Here is a 17260-nt window from a genome sequence, read left to right as displayed (position 1 = left end):
GTTCAGACCCTCTCAATATTTCAGACGTATGTGCCTTTGACTGACTTTTCCTCAGCACTGCCACTACTTCAGAGGTATGTGCCAGGCATGTGAATGACTCTGTTCAGACCCTCAGAGTATTTCAGAAGTATGTGCATGTTACTGAAGAATTCCCCAACTCTGACAGTATTCCAGGTGCGTATATATAAAGAGGGACAAACCCTGCTCCACACCTGTCGGTATTTTGAAGGAATATGTGCCTGGCATGCTACTGACTCTGCACCAACCCTGTCAGTATTTGAGACGTATGTGCCTGAGACTGACCTTTTCCCGGGCCTGTCAGTATTTCAGAGGCATGTGCCTGAGATGTGAATGACTCTGTTCATACCCTGTCAGTATTACATATGTATGTGCCTGTGACTGACATTCTCCCAGATCTGTCAGTATTTTAGAGGTATGCACCTGACGTGAATTACTCTGTTGAGACCCTGTCAGTATTTAAGACGTATGTGCCTGTGACTGACGTTTTCCCAGCCCTGTCAGTGTTTTAGAGGTATGTGTCTGACATGTGAATGACTCTGTTGAGACCCTGTCAGTATTTAAGATTTATGTGCCTGTGACTGATGTTTGCCCAGACCTGTCAATATTTCAGATGAGTGCATCTGACGAGAGAGAGACTCTGCCACAGCCCTGCCGATATTTTAAAGGTATATGTGCCTGACATACCACTGACTCTGCACCAGCCCTGTCAGTGAATGAGATGTGTGCGTCTGACTCCGTCCCAGACCAAAAGTGTGTGCTTGACAAACACTGACTGCCTCAGCCCTGACAGCATTTCAGATGTGTGTTCCTGACATGGGGCCGACATTGTCCTAGCCTTGTTAGTATTTCAGAGGTATTCTCCTGACATGTGATTGACTCTGTCCTCGGCCTTCTAGTCTTTCTGAAGTGTTCGCCAGGCTTTCAAAAAATCCTTCTATTCAGTTTACGAATTCAAATGTCCTCAGTGGGCAGCCTAGGTTTACAATTCCACATCGCCTCCCTTTCAGCAGCCCAGGCCTGGGTCCAGGCCATTGGGTGGCCGCCTCCTTCCAGAAAGAGCAGATAGCCACCTTTATTCCAACCTCTTAAGAGCCTGAGATCACCTCAATCATGCAAAGTCATAGGAAGGGAACTTTATACACCGCCTGACTAATAAAAGCCTTTCATTCCTCCAAAACACAAGAAGTCCAGTAGAAAAGAAAACCCAGGAGATAAACAGATCAAACCTAAGCCAAGTAAACTTTTTATTATTTCTAGCCCGTGTGCCAGGAAAAAAGTCTGCAATGTTTTATTAAGAGCTATCATATCTCTGGCGGAGGGCTTCGAGGCGTCTGTGTTGTTTCCAACGCTTCCTGGCACAGCGGCGCAGAAATAAAGACGCCTCAGACACGGGTTACTTTACTTTTACTTCAAAGTCTCACATTTTATTTTTCATCTAAGTGAAAAGGGCGCGCAGGGGATTTTTAACAGATGGCTTGTCTAGCCATAACAAGCCGAGGGGCGGGGTGGTGGGGCCGTGGTGCTCGCCAAAGCAAACAGCGTCTACAGGTCTTACACCAGGTGTAGAGAAAGCCTTCGTGTTATGCCTCGAGCTGGGCGGAAGCACCCCACATATACTGCGGAGCAGCGGTGCGCACAGGTGGTCACTGCACGCGATTCCTTACTTGCCCACCCTGCGCCCAAAATAGCGCATGTAGGCGGCGGGGAATCCATAGCGCATGGCGAAGCGCTCACAAGGATCGAAGTCGTCGCAGATTTCCCGCTGGCGCTCCTGGGGGCTTTTTCTCCGTTCCCGGATCCTGCGGAAATTGGGAGAAAGCCAAAAATGCGTGAGAAAGAGAGAGGTGCCCCGAAGCCCAGAAAACTAAAGAACCATAAAGCGCTAGCCTGCCTCATTCTGGTGCTAGGGTATGTGTTGTAAGGACAGACCACCTTCCACTTGGGTATTAGGTAAACTCAATGTTCGTGATAGGAAATAGAGCTTAGAGTACCTCTCGTTCATTCTCGCGTTCCGCCTTTGTTGGGCCATCATGAACGTGTTGGCTTTTCGAGGGCTGATGAATGGACCTAAGCAAATAAAGGATGAGACAAACAAAGCAGAGCTATTAGTATTTAAAACCCAAACAGGCCTGAAGTGTTATGTGAAAGCACAGTCTAAAACGTTTCCCACTGATCTAGAAGAAACCTCCATCTGTTCCTCAACTTCTGCAACAGAGACTCCTCTAAACGGAAGTGATGTAAGAATAGTATATTATATTCCTTCCAATTGTAAGTTAGAAATGTGTGTATATATATATATATATATATATATATATATATATATATATATATATATACTGAAAAAACAAAGGTTACAGGGATGTTATAGTTAGGCTCACATTTCAAATGTACAAAACCATGGAAATTCACCTGTTATAATTAGAGTAATCTCAAGTAACTATAACTCATGCCCTAAGGCAACTATAATTCACGCCCCAGCCATGCACAGTTTTTCGTGAAAAATGTGACTGCAAATCTGACATTAATATTATCAGTGATGTTATCAAAGATGTCATGCGTGCCGTAATTTGTGGGGTAATTAGCAGTGCATGGCGATGGTGCAAGTTATTGTCACCTTAGGGCACAAGTTATAGTTACTTGAGATAACTATAACAGGTTATTTTCTATGGTTTTGTACATTTAAAATGTGAGCCTAACTATAACTTCCCTGTAACCTTTGTTTTTTTCAGTGAATTTCTATGGTTTTTAAAATTCTATTTCTTAACTCTAACGTCCCTGTAACCTTTGTTTTTTGTTCAATGAATTTCTATGGTAAACTTAATGTATAGTAATTTTCAATTTTTTTCACTAATATACGTTAAACTAACAATCGCTGCTCATGGCCTTCGGCCATGCGAGATGGCGGCTGGCCAGAGGCCTGGCCTATGGCCAGAACCTGAGGCCGACTCTCTATAAGCACCCAACCTTCAGCTGTGCACAGCCTTTGCCCGTGTGCATCAGTGGTTGCCTCAAGGCCTGACCTGCAGCCAGAACCTGCGGCCAACCCCCCTACCCACCCAACCCCACGCTGCGCATGGCCCTTTGGCTGTGAGAGGTGGGAGTTGGCTGCAGCCTGTCTCTCTGGGTGTGGGAATAGGTGTAAGAGGGTTATCTGGGGGTGAGAGTGGCTGTGAGAGTCTGGGTGTGAGAGTGCGTGCATCAGTGTCTTAGTGGGTGTGTCAGTGTCTGCGCAGGTCTGTGAGTGGGTGCATGAGGGTTTCAGTGGGGCTGTTGTGGGGTGCATGAGGGTCTGAGTGGGTCTATGAGTGGGTACGTAGGTGTCTGAGTGGGTCTGTGAGTGGGTGTATAAGGGTCTGAGTGGGTATGTGAGTAGGAGAAAGATTGAAACAGAGAGAGAAAGAGAGTGAGATGGAGAGAGATAGTTTTTAGGCTTTAATAAATGATATACTCAGAATTAGATATTTCTGGGCACATTGCAAAGAAAAATGTATTTGCCAATTAAAAAGAGTGAGATCACCTTTCAGTATGAACCTTAAACTTTTGAAGTTTAAAAGAAATTAAAGAAGGAAAACAACCATGGGCACACCTGGAGTAGAACCCTCAACTTTCAGTGCAAGGGTCTGTGACTGTAACATTTTGGCCATAGGTGACTCCTTACCATGATGCTTCCAGACATACCTATGACAGTCAAACTCATGCATATGATTGGAAATAAATGTGAATGTTCCATCACTAGGAAGGTTTAACAGTACAAACACCAGTAAATAAACAAACACACTGCCAAGCAATACTAGGATTTGAACCATCAGCCTACTGAGTGATAGCACAAGACATTGACCATTAGGTCAGAAATGACTCTGTTCTGCTTTGCTTCCAAACGTAACTATGACATTTGTCCCAACATCTTGCTAATTTTACTCTTTAAAGTCATTGCATGGAGATACCATTGCAATGACAATCTCTCTTTCTATCTCTTCCCTCCCATTATGGGACGGAAGAGACGGAGAGAGTGACAGGACCGCGGAGAAAGTCTGAAGGCCCCCATTGTCCTAGCCAGCTCTGTGCGTTCTGCAGGAGCTGGCATTGCTGTCCCAAGCAGGGAGCTGCTTTCAATAGCGTAGTGGTGGTGGTCCCCGGGGGTGCGGAGAGCTGAAACAGATCCACTTTCTTTTTTTTTCATGGTTGACCTGGGGAGGTGGTGGTCCCTGGATCTGCGGGAGGGGTGAGGGAGGGGTGCTGCTCGGCCGTCCCATATGATTTGTTTTACTGCCCTGGGGAGGTGGTGGTCCCCAAGGCTGTGGGGGGGCCGCACAGCCCCTGAATTAGATTAAACTAGAACCTCAGGGCCCCAGGGAGGTGGTGGTCCCCGGGGCTGTGGGGCCCACATGCCCCCCCCATTAAATGAAATATAAGCCCTGGGTAAGTGGCAGTCCCCAGGGCACTGAAAAGCCTGGGGGGTCCATGCACCTCCTCCTTATTTTTTACTTTGTCCCCGAGACCTGGCCCACCATGGGGCTTTAAAAAAAGAAGTGCAGGGACCCACTTGTTTTTTTTTTTTAAATGTTGCCACACATTACTGAATTTTGGGAATTTGCGGCAATTTAAAAAAAAAAAAAAAAAGCTTTTTTTTTACCTAGCAGGGTCCCACTGGGACTCCAGTACCAGAGCTCAGTGGTTAGGGTGTCCCTACCCAGAGCCCTTTTCTTTTTTTCCCACATTTTATTGAGGGACTTGGCTGAAGGCAAGTCCTAAGATGGCTGCCAACACTTCCTGGTTGAGGTGTTGGCAGCCAATCAGAGCTGTGCATTTCCCTGCACAAGCTCGTCATGATCCACAAAGGCTTTGTGGCCAGAGATATACAAATTTGGATTTCCTTAAATTTCTCAAAAACTACTGAACGGATTTACACCAAATAAGCAAAAGCGTAATTTGCGTGCCAAATTTGGTGTAATTCTGTCCAGTGGTTCGGGCTGTAGTCATGTCTAAAGGTCCTATGGGAATTAACATGGGAAACACAATTTTTTGGCCTGCCCCTTTTTCTAGGCCCCCACTTGAGGGATCACCCCAAAACTTTCTGCGAGCAACAAGAATCATCAGGGAACTTATTTCAGAAAATTTCATGAAGATTTGTCAAACAGTGCCCAAGATATAGGCAAGTCAAAAAATGCTTTTTCTGTGGAAACATAGAAAAACGTGGAAATTAACATAAAAAATAACTACCTAGTGGCGATAGCCACTAGGTAATAATATATATATATATATATATATATATATATATATATATATATATACATATATGTATATATATATATATATATATATATATATATATATATGTGCATATATTGTAAAACAATCGGTCAAGTGATCTAACGTAGTGCACTCTTCTGCCTGTGAATAAAGCCTTTTGAATTATCAGGAGATCGGTGTGCAGCAGTACTGTAATATATATATATATATATATATATATATATATATATATATATCTTTCTCTGAAAAAAACAAAGGTTAAAGTGATGTTATATTTAGGAGATGTAATTAACATTAAAATCACCTTAGAAATTCACTGAAAAAACAAAGGTTAAATGTAAAGGGACGTTTATTGTTAGGTGAAAATGTCAGTTAAAACGTATAAATGTAAACAAACAAAACCAAGTTGCCAAGAATCTAAAGAGCAAGGTTCAGAGGTGCCCCTAAATACTAGATTTAGAGGTGTTACAGGGGGTCAGAGGGCAGTAGCCTATGGCTACTGTCCCTGAGGTTGGCTTCACCCTTCCTGTGCCCACTCCCTTTGGGGAGGGGTGTACATTCCTGTCCCTATTGGTCCCCCTCCTCCAAAACAAGGTGGAAGATTCCGCAAGGAGGGGAGTCATTCAGCTCTGGACACCTTAGGGGTGGTCCTAGCTGCAGTGGTCACTCCTCCTTGTTTTTCCTCATTTTCCCACTGCACCTGCCGCCAAAAGTGGGGCTTGGTTGGGTATGCGAACATCTCCACTAGCTGGAGTGCCCTGGTGCAGTGTAACACAAGGTAGGAGACTTTGAGGCTCATAGCCAAGTGTTGCAATTCCTGCAGGGGGAGATGTCCCCTGGGCATGGTCATTGGAGGCACTGCCGTTCAGGGGGCCCCAAGTCAGGGCCCCCGAGCGGTGTATGAAAAAAAAAAGAAAAATACTCCCCCCGGAATTACATTGTATGGGTCCCCCATCCTTGGGTGACCTCCTGGTGTGGGTAGGGGTGAGTGGCGGTGGCCCTGGGGACAGGGAAGAGCACCTGTGGGCAATTTCCATGGTCTCTGACCATGGAAATCTGCCTACAGGTCCCCTTACACCTGCATATACCAAGGCGTTAGCACAGCGTTTTCTGGACGGGAACGCCTACCTTGCATCTCATTGACACAAGGTAGGTTTTCCCCTCCAAAAAACGACGTAAAATCCATGACTTTGGTGCTAGACGTGTCTAGCGCTAAAGTATATATATGGAGTGAGGTTTGCGCTGAATTAGCATTAAAAAAAAAAATGACGCTAATTCAGCACAAACCAGGTATAAACATGGGCCTAAGTGATAATGAAAAGCTATTGGCCTCTGCAGAGGGTAAAAACAACTATAAATGGCCTGCCCTGCAACTATGGCCCAGAGCTGTAGACGAGTGCATGTAATGCTGAGAAATGCAATTAAAAGCTATTAACAGAAGGAGGCAAAATGTTTTTAACACATATCCCTTAACATCACCCAAGGTTGCAATATGGCTAACCGTCTGTCGCCCTGGTGTTTGTCTCTTCATGTCCATGCCTCCTTGCCTTACGGTCTGTGCCTCCTGGCGACTGTGTCTCCCTTACCCAATGTTTGTTATTCTTTGCCTCCCAGTTTTCTTGCCTCTGTTCATGCCTCCAGCTCCTGGAGACCTGAATCCCTGACCTGGTGTCCATGTGCCAACTCAAGGCAAAGGCTTGCTTTAATATTGACACCAACCATATTGACACAGAAGAATATCAAGGGGAGAATATTGATTGACAAACTATCTAAAGGTAAGCGCATATAGAGAAGTACAGATTTACTACAGGGAGTGCAGAATTATTAGGCAAGTTGTATTTTTGAGGATTAATTTTATTATTGAACAACAACCATGTTCTCAATGAACCCAAAAAACTCATTAATATCAAAGCTGAATATTTTTGGAAGTAGTTTTTAGTTTGTTTTTAGTTTTAGCTATGTTAGGGGGATATCTGTGTGTGCGGGTGACTATTACTGTGCATAATTATTAGGCAACTTAACAAAAAAAAATATATACCCATTTCAATTATTTATTATTACCAGTGAAACCAATATAACATCTCAACATTCACAAATATACATTTCTGACATTCAAAAACAAAACAAAAACAAATCAGTGACCAATATAGCCACCTTTCTTTGCAAGGACACTCAAAAGCCTGCCATCCATGGATTCTGTCAGTGTTTTGATCTGTTCACCATCAACATTGCGTGCAGCAGCAACCACAGCCTCCCAGACACTGTTCAGAGAGGTGTACTGTTTTCCCTCCTTGTAAATCTCACATTTGATGATGGACCACAGGTTCTCAATGGGGTTCAGATCAGGTGAACAAGGAGGCCATGTCATTAGATTTCCTTCTTTTATACCCTTTCTTGCCAGCCACGCTGTGGAGTACTTGGACGCGTGTGATGGAGCATTGTCCTGCATGAAAATCATGTTTTTCTTGAAGGATGCAGACTTCTTCCTGTACCACTGCTTGAAGAAGGTGTCTTCCAGGAACTGGCAGTAGGACTGGGAGTTGAGCTTGACTCCATCCTCAACCCGAAAAGGCCCCACAAGCTCATCTTTGATGATACCAGCCCAAACCAGTACTCCACCTCCACCTTGCTGGCGTCTGAGTCGGACTGGAGCTCTCTGCCCTTTACCAATCCAGCCACGGGCCCATCCATCTGGCCCATCAAGACTCACTCTCATTTTATCAGTCCATAAAACCTTATAAAAATCAGTCTTGAGATATTTCTTGGCCCAGTCTTGACGTTTCAGCTTGTGTGTCTTGTTCAGTGGTGGTCGTCTTTCAGCCTTTCTTACCTTGGCCATGTCTCTGAGTATTGCACACCTTGTGCTTTTGGGCACTCCAGTGATGTTGCAGCTCTGAAATATGGCCAAACTGGTGGCAAGTGGCATCGTGGCAGCTGCACGCTTGACTTTTCTCAGTTCATGGGCAGTTATTTTGCGCCTTGGTTTTTCCACACGCTTCTTGCGACCCTGTTGACTATTTTGAATGAAACGCTTGATTGTTCGATGATCACGCTTCAGAAGCTTTGCAATTTTAAGAGTGCTGCATCCCTCTGCAAGATATCTCACTATTTTTGACTTTTCTGAGCCTGTCAAGTCCTTCTTTTGACCCATTTTGCCAAAGGAAAGGAAGTTGCCTAATAATTATGCACACCTGATATAGGGTGTTGATGTCCTTAGACCACACCCCTTCTCATTACAGAGATGCACATCACCTAATATGCTTAATTGGTAGTAGGCTTTCGAGCCTATACAGCTTGGAGTAAGACAACATGCATAAAGAGGATGATGTGGTCAAAATACTCATTTGCCTAATAATTCTGCACTCCCTGTATTCCTAACCACATCTATATACCTTGAAGAAATATGTACCACGTATGACCAGAGTTGGGGAGTTAGATAAAGAAAATCTTAACTTACCTGTCAATATTTTTTTTCAATATGTTTTCCTCTGGATTTTGTCCCACCAATATTGTGGGTTCAATATTCAGAGTGGACACCTACAAGGACACAGAATTAGGTGTTCGAGACCACATTTTTTCCACAGGGCACTGGTGATTATAGGCGTATAGTACATTTAGACAAACTAACGCTAACCTGCGAGCTGCATCTGAAGGCTGAATTTTGTGATAACACTGCCCACTTGTGAGGGAGGTGGAAACCGTCACTTTATGGCTAAAAACGAATTCGTCCAGTTCAATCAGTAAAATCTACCAAAGTTAGTTCACAAGCCGATCCAAAACAAGTAATCAGTGGCAAAGCCAATAGGTCGTGGTTTGTTAAAATGGTGGAATTATTATTTCTTTGTTCAAAGAAAAGGTTCTATTGACTTTGAATTGCTGTATCCCAAAGACACAGTTTAAACACACAAGGAGGACAACAAAGAAAAAAACATTGGCAAAGGAAAGTATTGGCTCCGGAGCCTTTGTAGCTGCTGCGATGACACAGTGGCCCAGGGGTTATTGGGCCCACTGCACCCTAATTATGGTTGTCTTTTACTGCTGAACGAGGGGTGACAGGGGCTTAATTTGCTTGCTTGTATTAATGCCCATAGCACCCTTGCCACTGTGTCCCTAAGCCAGTCCTAAAGCAAGCTTTTGCAAAGTCAATAGGTCTTGCTCTGGTTGGCAACTTTAGGATTTGATAAAGTAAGTGAGTTTTCTTTTGTAAAAATGTACAATATGGTTACTTTTTTTCTGAAAGCACACAGTTTCAAGAACAGAATGCCATCACTCAGTGAGAGGCACGCCACTGGCTGAAGTGAGCAGACCCTGTTCCCCATGCTGTATGATATGATGGATGGAGCAAAAATGTGAATGACACACTGACAAACCAATGATTGAAGAGAGCTGGCTGAAGGCCTCTGTCAGTATATTACATGAATAATTTTATTGGAACATAAAGATCTTGGTTAACGCTAGACCTAAAAGAGATAAACATAGTAGCGCAGTTAGGATGCAAACAGTGGTGCTTTAAAACGATAACTAAAGGGTACGACTTGGGACCTGGAAGTTATACTAAGCTTGAACTAAGAAAGTCTAAATGTGATGTACATTGACCTCATTCTATTTGCCGTTATTCTATCCAGAACAGGCTGCTAAACATGAACTCCACTGGTATTTGTTGTTTTTTACACTAAAATAGACAGGCCTGGTGTTCCAGATTAAGAGACGCGCATGGATACAGCACACGTTTCCGAAGGGTTGCAATATCTCACCCAGAGACTCTATAGCCCTTCCAAGGGGATGGGCTGTCTATTGTGATACTGGTAGAGCTCTCATCCTTCCCTGGCCCAGTCTTGCAGACTTCATCTAGTAGAGGCTTTTGCTTTGTGTTCTGGTCCTTGTAGACCTAGCTTTATAGTAGCCCAGACAGAATCACAAGTTCTAAGATTGAAATAAAAAGCATAGACTGAAATCACACATGGACTTGGAAACCATAAAAGTGCAACCCTGGAGCACAGAGTACGAGGAAGGCCATGCCAGAGGGCCTAGTGCCTGGCTTATACCCAGACACAGGATTTACAGACAATAATGACCGCGTCTCAACCCCACACATATCATGGGTAATGGTTCTCCCAATTACATTTGACATTTCTGCCTAACACAAATCCAAGAACACCTCACACCAACTTTGATCCAAAAGTCAACTGGACGCCAGCCTCGCTCAGAAGAGGACAAATAACATCCAACGCCTGCTCTTGAAACAAGACATTCTCCTGATGAATGTATGGGGGTGCCATACATTATGTGATGTAAAAAAGGGGGTATTCCCCCAACCATACTCTTGAAGGGCAGTATTCTACTGCCCCATCCCAAAGAGAAGGCCTTTCTAATACTGCTCCGGAATAGAAATATCATCTCACCCTGCTCTAGAAGGGGAATATTCTGTCACCTCTGCCCTATAAGGGATAGATACTCTCTCCCAGCTCTGGAGAGGGTATGTAAAACCATACTTCTTCAGAGAGATGTTCACCCACACCAACACCAGAAATCCTCCCACCGCTAAGCTCTGTTCTTCCATCCCTGCTCCAGAATGATGATATTCCACCACAATCACCTTGATAGAGTACTATCGCCCACCCCTGCTCTAAAGGGTAAGCATTCTTCCACCCCTACTCTAGAAGGGAGGCATCCTCTCGCTGTTTCCTAAGTAGGGATATCTCAAAGCAAGCTGTAGAACTAAGACATTCTCTTCCTCATACTCCTGAGGGGAAACATTATCACACCTCTGTCCAACCCGGATCTAGAAGGGGGTGTTTACTTACAAGAAGTCAACAGCATTATGAATGTGAGTGCTTTATCCGATATCAAGTAACTAGGACCGTAACAGGTATTTTTCAGAGAACCCTATCTCACCTAGAAAAAGTCATTTTTTAAGCCATTTGTTGCAATCTGTTGCTCTCTTCTGGCGCAACAAAGCAGCTGTATACTGTGACTTTGAGGCAGCACTGACCCTGCGATTCATGTGCAAGAGCCAAGCATCCATTTGGGAACCTAAGCACTTATTTGATTTTTAGATGTGCTGGTTAAGACGAGGCATACATTGAATAATGTAGAGTAATATACGTATTTACAAGAATAGTTTACAGAAGAATAAAATAAATATGTATATGAAGAAACACCAGCGGTGTAGCTTGAGTGGGGCATTTGGGTGTGACACCCACACATAAATGCACTCTTGGCTTGGTTGTTGGGCCTCGCTACCGAGTCAGGTCTGGTATTGCATTCTACTGAGGTTTTAACTTGTTCATTTTTTGGACTGAGAGCCTAAATATATATGTAGTGACAGGATTCTCAAAATAGTACTAAATCTACACCCACAGAAATGTTCCTTGAATTGTTGCAAACTTACTAATTTCTGGAGTTCACAAACATTGGCAGTAGTTGTCTTGGAAATCTGCACCAGTCTCAGGTTTCCAGGAATACTGCTGGCAATCAAACTCCCAGAAGTGATGAGAAGAATGCTTGTAAATTGTCTAAATACTGGCAATCGCATATGGTAGCATTCCAGACCACTGTTTTGTGCCCATTGTGCCACTCTAGACAGGAGCCCACCTAATGCAAATCATTACTGCCCCTTTTCCTCATGAGGAGAGTCCGCCTTGAACCCTAGTCATCTCACCAATCCACCCACCACTTTTTAGTTGGGAAATTTGAAATTCAGAAACCCCAGTCTCACTGACTAAGCCTCTCCCCACACTGTGGTATTCCCCCAGTGCCGTAGTACAGCTGGATAGCGAGCCAAACAGTCTGGGACTTGAGCATGGGTTCTGAAACTTGTGTGGATTCACTTACTGTATCTCTCGAAGGACTCGTGACTCTCCTGCGAATCTGAGGAAGAAGGAGAAGCAACAGGGAGATTAGGATAGAATCGATTCCATTTGGGGTAAAGGAGAGATTGAGGAGGAAATACCCAGAAAGACAGAATGAAAAAAGCAAAAAAGGACGATAAAATAAGCAGAGGAAATGTAAAGGACAGGAAAGTGGAAATATAAAAATCAATAAATAGGAAAAGAAACGTCAAAAACAGAAACATGACAACGGCAAATTAAGCAGAAAAGGAGTGTAGAGAACATATGAACAGAGCACGGAAGTGATGCCAGATGAAAAGGGAAATAGAATAAAGGAGAACAATGGGGAGACAAAAAAATACCATTCAGGAAAGGCCAAACGGCAAAGAAACCCCCAATGCAGAAAAATGAAATGGCAAAAAGAGAAAGTGGGAACAGAAGAAAGATTGAGGCAAACATGGAAGAAAAAAGAAAAAAAAATACAATTAAGGAGGAAAGCTGAAAAGACAAAAATAGCAAAAAGTTAACGCTGAAGAAATAAAAAAAAAGTTAACATGGGAACAAATTAGAGAGAGTGGGAAGAGAAAGGAAAATGTCAGAGACAGACATTTTGGTTTTACATTTATATTTCGAAGCATATTGGGTTTCTGCTGTTTAGCAGAGAAAGCACTTTGTAAATAAACCAGTCCCCTCAGACTTGCCAATATTCCAGAAATCAAGTGAAGCAGCTCTGGAGGAAATACCAAGGGTATTTCCTCATCTGGCTCTAGCAGCAGCCACTGAGGCAAACCTGCTGTGAATTCGTTATCATCAAAACGCCCACATACCCTGTATTCCATGTGTGCTGAGGGAAGGAAGGGTGGGGAGCGTGATCAGAGGTGTGTGGGTTCCCATTACTGGTGAGGCAGGTGTGCTGGTGCGCTGGTACAGCTACCCGTGGTGCCAGTACTGGGAAAGCACGGGGGAGGGGAGTTGGGAAGGGCGGAAACAGATGAGTGAGCCGCTTAGACTGAGCTATGTGTGTGCATATTAAGGGGTAATGTGGGCTAGGTAGGTAGGATAAGAGTTAAAATCACTGGCAGAGCCAGGTGGGGGCTCCAGTACTGGAATATCTGGATGGCTGCGGGTCGGGTGTGATGTGCATTGACAGTGCTGCATGTGGGCTCCATTTCTGGAATAACTAAGGAGCTGTCAGTCAGAGAGAGGTGGATTGGCAGAGCTGGATGTAGAATCCGGTACTGGAATAACGGAGGGCTGCGGGTCAGGGGTGGGGCGCACTGCGAGAGTTATTGATGGGCATCTGTGCTGCATTGCAGGCTGAAGGTGCATTGTCGGAGCTTGATTTGGGCTCTAGTCTTTGAAACACCTAGCTACTCCAGGTTTGGAAGATGAGCATCAGCAGAGCTAGTGTGGGCTGCGGGTCTGGGGCGGTGGGATACAAACCCTGTGTGTTGGAAGAGCAGAAATGGGTCTCAGTCTTGAAGCAGCAATCAAAGCAGAAGGCTCTGATTGAGGTGCATTGGCGGAGCTGTGTGTGGGTCATGGGACTTCAGCAGCAATTACAAAGGGTGTGCAGGTCGGGATTCAAATGCATGGACAGCCCTCTATGAGAGTCCATTGTTCAATGTGAAGTATGTGTTGCAGGCAGGACCGGCTTCGACGCAGGCGGCGCCCGGCGCGACAATCTTCTTTGACGCCCCATCAAATGACCTCCTCCTCCTCACTAGTTCCAGGCAAAGGCGCCCCTCTTTTCCCCATAGCCCCTCTCTCACATACATATCATTTGATTTAAAGCGCTTTTAAAGGCTTGCTAACCCAGTCAGTCATCAACATAAAACACAGATTTCTTCTTTGCAGCAGGCATTTCAACCCTCCGCGCTACTTTATGGTGAGTCAAAACTGCCACTAGACAGAGAGCCATCTCTCTCTAGCGGGAACATTCATCACAAGAGTTATCATGAAATTTGTATTTGTTGAGCTCGGGGTACTTTGGCAGAGCTGTGTACGAGTCCCAGTAGACGTATAAGGGAGTTCGCTGTTCTCCGTTGCAGAGATACACTGGGAGAGGTGTGTGAGGGATCGTGGCCGAGGTGAACCGGCAGGTCTGAGTGTTTCCAGAGATGGAATAGCAGAGGGAGTTGCAGTTTCGCACTGGGATGCGCTGAGAGAGCTGTCGAAGGATTCTGGATCTGGAACCGCAGGTGTGGCTGCAGGGCGGGATTGAGGTGCAGTGGCCAAACCGTGTATGGGCCCCGGTACTGGAATAGGAGGTCCGGGTTGGAGTACATTTGTAGAATGGCGAGTGGGCCTCAGTACTGGAATATAAAGGGACGAGACGGGGAGAGCAAACCAGTGCACCGAGTGAGTGGCATCTGGTCCGGTACTGGAAGGGCATGTGTGACACAGGAGGGCTGAGGTGCACCGGCAGCGCTGGGTATTTACAGGATCAACCCTTGTTTCAAGCGGACAAGCCCTGAACGGGTTTGATTTGAAAACACTTGCTCTCTGCTCCCACCCAAAATCCTATATTGCCCCTTTTCTTACCAGAGCCAAGGGCCACCATGGCGCAGAGGGCGAGCAGGCCGAGGATGAGGAGGGTCCGCATGGTGCAGTCTGAGCAAGGGAGGGCAGCTCCGTCTTCTGGTGCGGAAATGTCGCCTTTTACCTGGAGTCCGGTCTTATCTCGAGGTCTGCTGTTCGGGGGTCCCTGGTCCTCTGAGGAGCAGAACAGAATAAGCAGTCTTTAAGTAGAATCAAGAATCTGGGAAGAAGGGAGGGGTTTAGCCTGGAGGTGGAAGGGTTCGAGGGCGGGCTGAGACGGGGTGTGGGGGCCGAGGGAGTTATTTTTGGCCAGGAGTCGTAGAGGGAAACATGTTTTCAAAACACTTTCTTGGACGGTAATAAAACCGACAGACGAGGGGGGAGGGGAGGAGTGGGGTTGAGGGGTTCTGGGAGATATATTGGCAGGTGTTAAGAAGGATGGAGGGGGTAGAGCGGGAAGGAGGGCAGACTCAGGCTTGGAGAGAGTGGGGAGAGGCAAATGATCGTTGGACAGAAGGGAGAGGAAAGATTCCCTTTGGGGGTGTCGGAGAAACAAAATCTGGAACACACGCTGCTTAACCATAGGGACTCCATCATGGACCTGCCCCCTTGGTGTGAGAATCTGCCTGTCGGGCCACACAAGGGGTATGATTGTAACGGGCACCATACCCAGCCCCCTTGTTGTGGCTCACCCTCCTTATTTAGAAAAAACCTTGGTCCTGGATTGGGCAATGACATTGGCCTTAGCGTCAGGATGAAGGGGCAAGGTTGGGCGTATTTCTACCTTGGCCATTGCTTTGGATAGTGGCCTTGGCCCCTGGTTTGGTGATGGCCTTTACCTTGGCCCCGCCTTAGGTCTCACACTTACTACCAGAACAAGTTCACGCTGACGCTGCTCGCATTAGGTTTAGGGGTGACAACAGTCATCTTGACCCTGTATTTGGGAAATTGTGCTCCTCTGAGCCCCAGATTTGGTTAAGGCCATTTGCCTTGAGACTGAGTTGTGGGTCAATGGCCTTGGACATAGTTTAGGGCAGGTTACAAGGCATTAACCTTGGCAACAGGTAGGACGATGGTGTTAGCCTTGGTAGAAAGTTGGGATGTTGTTGTTAACTGCAGGTTGGGGGTGATGATGTTCATCTAGATCAGTGATACTCATAGTACGGCCCAGGGCCGCAAGCGGCCCTCCTAACCTTTACATGCGTCCCAGCGGCACTGGCTGCTCTTAACTAGACTCAGCACTAACATAATTTTTTTTTTTTAATAAACAGGCAAGCATTTATTTAAGGTGAGTTGAAGGTAAAGAAAAGAGATAACAGATGGGTTCTGTACAACGTAACATCAGAAACACCTTCATTTTTAAAGACATATTTGAAGCAAAAATTTAAAAGCACGATCAAGTCTGCTCAAAATTCAAAAAGTGTATTTCATTAACACACAGAAACGTCACCTTAGTACACCAGATTATATCAGTGCATTGAAGAAATATATTTTTTCAAAGTGATAATTTTCTAACCAGAATTTCGAAAAATTCACTCCACCATCCCCCACCCTGACAACAATGCCTTTGGTGAGCTAAGAGGCATGTCAGCTAAGTGCACTCTTTGGGTGGCCTAGGTTGCAATTATACAAAAACATTATAGTTTATTAAATCAAACACAAAAAGGTTTTGTGCAGCACACATCCTGAAGTCATACCAGGTCCTCATATGTGATAATTAACAAAAAGCAGGGAAAGTGAAATAAAACAGTGGATCTAGATACTAGGTTGTGAAATGGTGTTGCTATTGGTCCGGGGTTGGGACAATATCACTGGCTTCAAAAAATGGTGGGGATAGTGGTTTTGGCCCAGGCCCCAGGTATGGCCACTGGCATTACTCTTGGATGCAGCTTTAGATAATGAAGTAGGACTTGGCCATGGTGTGGACAATGATGCTGGCATTAGTCATAGGCCAAGATGATACTGTTGGCTACTGCTACAGATGGGCTTTGATAACCTTGGCCTTCACTGTAGTTTGGCAGCATTTCTGGGGTTCTTGGTTGTGGCATAGGACAGTGGCACCCTTGGTTGGGCTAATGGTGTTAGGCTTTTGTGGGAGTATTGGGCTTTGACATAAATTGAGACAGTGGCATTACCTTCAGTAGAAGAATGGGATGACAGTGGTGGCCAAGACTACAGCAAGTCCCACCAACCACAGCCTTCTCTGCATACTGGGTGTTGGCCTTGGCCCAAGCTTCAATGATGATGCCCTAGGAGTGGACAAGGATTTTGGCCTTGGCCCAAAGTCAGAATTTCAGTGACAGCACATACCTTGAACAAGGGTTGGACCGTGTCTTTGGCCTTGGTCCTAGGTGGATAATGAAGCTGGGCATGGCTACACGTCCATAGCCACCCCCATCAACAAAGGTGGGGAGTAATTCTGTTTAATCGTAGCCATCTTTTGGTATGAAGGCATTGGCTTGCTCTTTTTCATGTATTTGGTCAGTAGCATTGGCCCCACTGTGGAAAATGTTCCTGACATGAACACTGGGTTCAAAGATGTCACCTTGACCATGGGTTCAGAGATAATGTTTGCCTTGGCCCCAGGATGGAAGATGGCACTGGTCCTGGTATAAGGC

At 45.3% G+C, this 17260-nt stretch overlaps 1 protein-coding gene across 1 annotated transcript; it reads right to left on the bottom strand.

Annotated features, from left to right (window-relative positions):
* Nucleotides 1–1414: 1414 nt before the first annotated feature.
* Nucleotides 1415–14843, bottom strand: MGP (matrix Gla protein). The gene is made up of 4 exons (XM_069231110.1): nucleotides 14646–14843; nucleotides 12106–12141; nucleotides 2013–2088; nucleotides 1415–1820 (listed from the first exon to the last, which is right to left on the bottom strand). Exons 1-4 carry the CDS (start codon nucleotides 14704–14706, stop codon nucleotides 1682–1684), a joined length of 312 nt encoding a protein of 103 aa, XP_069087211.1. The 5' UTR covers nucleotides 14707–14843; the 3' UTR covers nucleotides 1415–1681.
* Between the last annotated feature and the right edge of the window lie 2417 nt (nucleotides 14844–17260).

Source organism: Pleurodeles waltl, chromosome 4_2, assembly GCF_031143425.1.
Source record: "Pleurodeles waltl isolate 20211129_DDA chromosome 4_2, aPleWal1.hap1.20221129, whole genome shotgun sequence".
NCBI classification, from domain to species: domain Eukaryota; kingdom Metazoa; phylum Chordata; class Amphibia; order Caudata; family Salamandridae; genus Pleurodeles; species Pleurodeles waltl.
The sequence above is the reverse complement of the archived record's forward strand: the minus strand, read 5'-3'. Positions and strand labels throughout refer to the sequence as shown.

Bases quoted from the DNA above. Each gene is read 5' to 3' on its own strand.
- MGP (XM_069231110.1), bottom strand. From the start codon at position 14,706: ATGCGGACCCTCCTCATCCTCGGCCTGCTCGCCCTCTGCGCCATGGTG. The intron at 12,142-14,645 runs GTAAGAAAAGGG...CTTCTTCCTCAG, and splicing joins CATGGTGGCCCTTGGCTCTG to ATTCGCAGGAGAGTCACGAG. The intron at 2,089-12,105 runs GTAAGTGAATCC...TTATTTGCTTAG, and splicing joins CGAGTCCTTCGAGAGATACA to GTCCATTCATCAGCCCTCGA.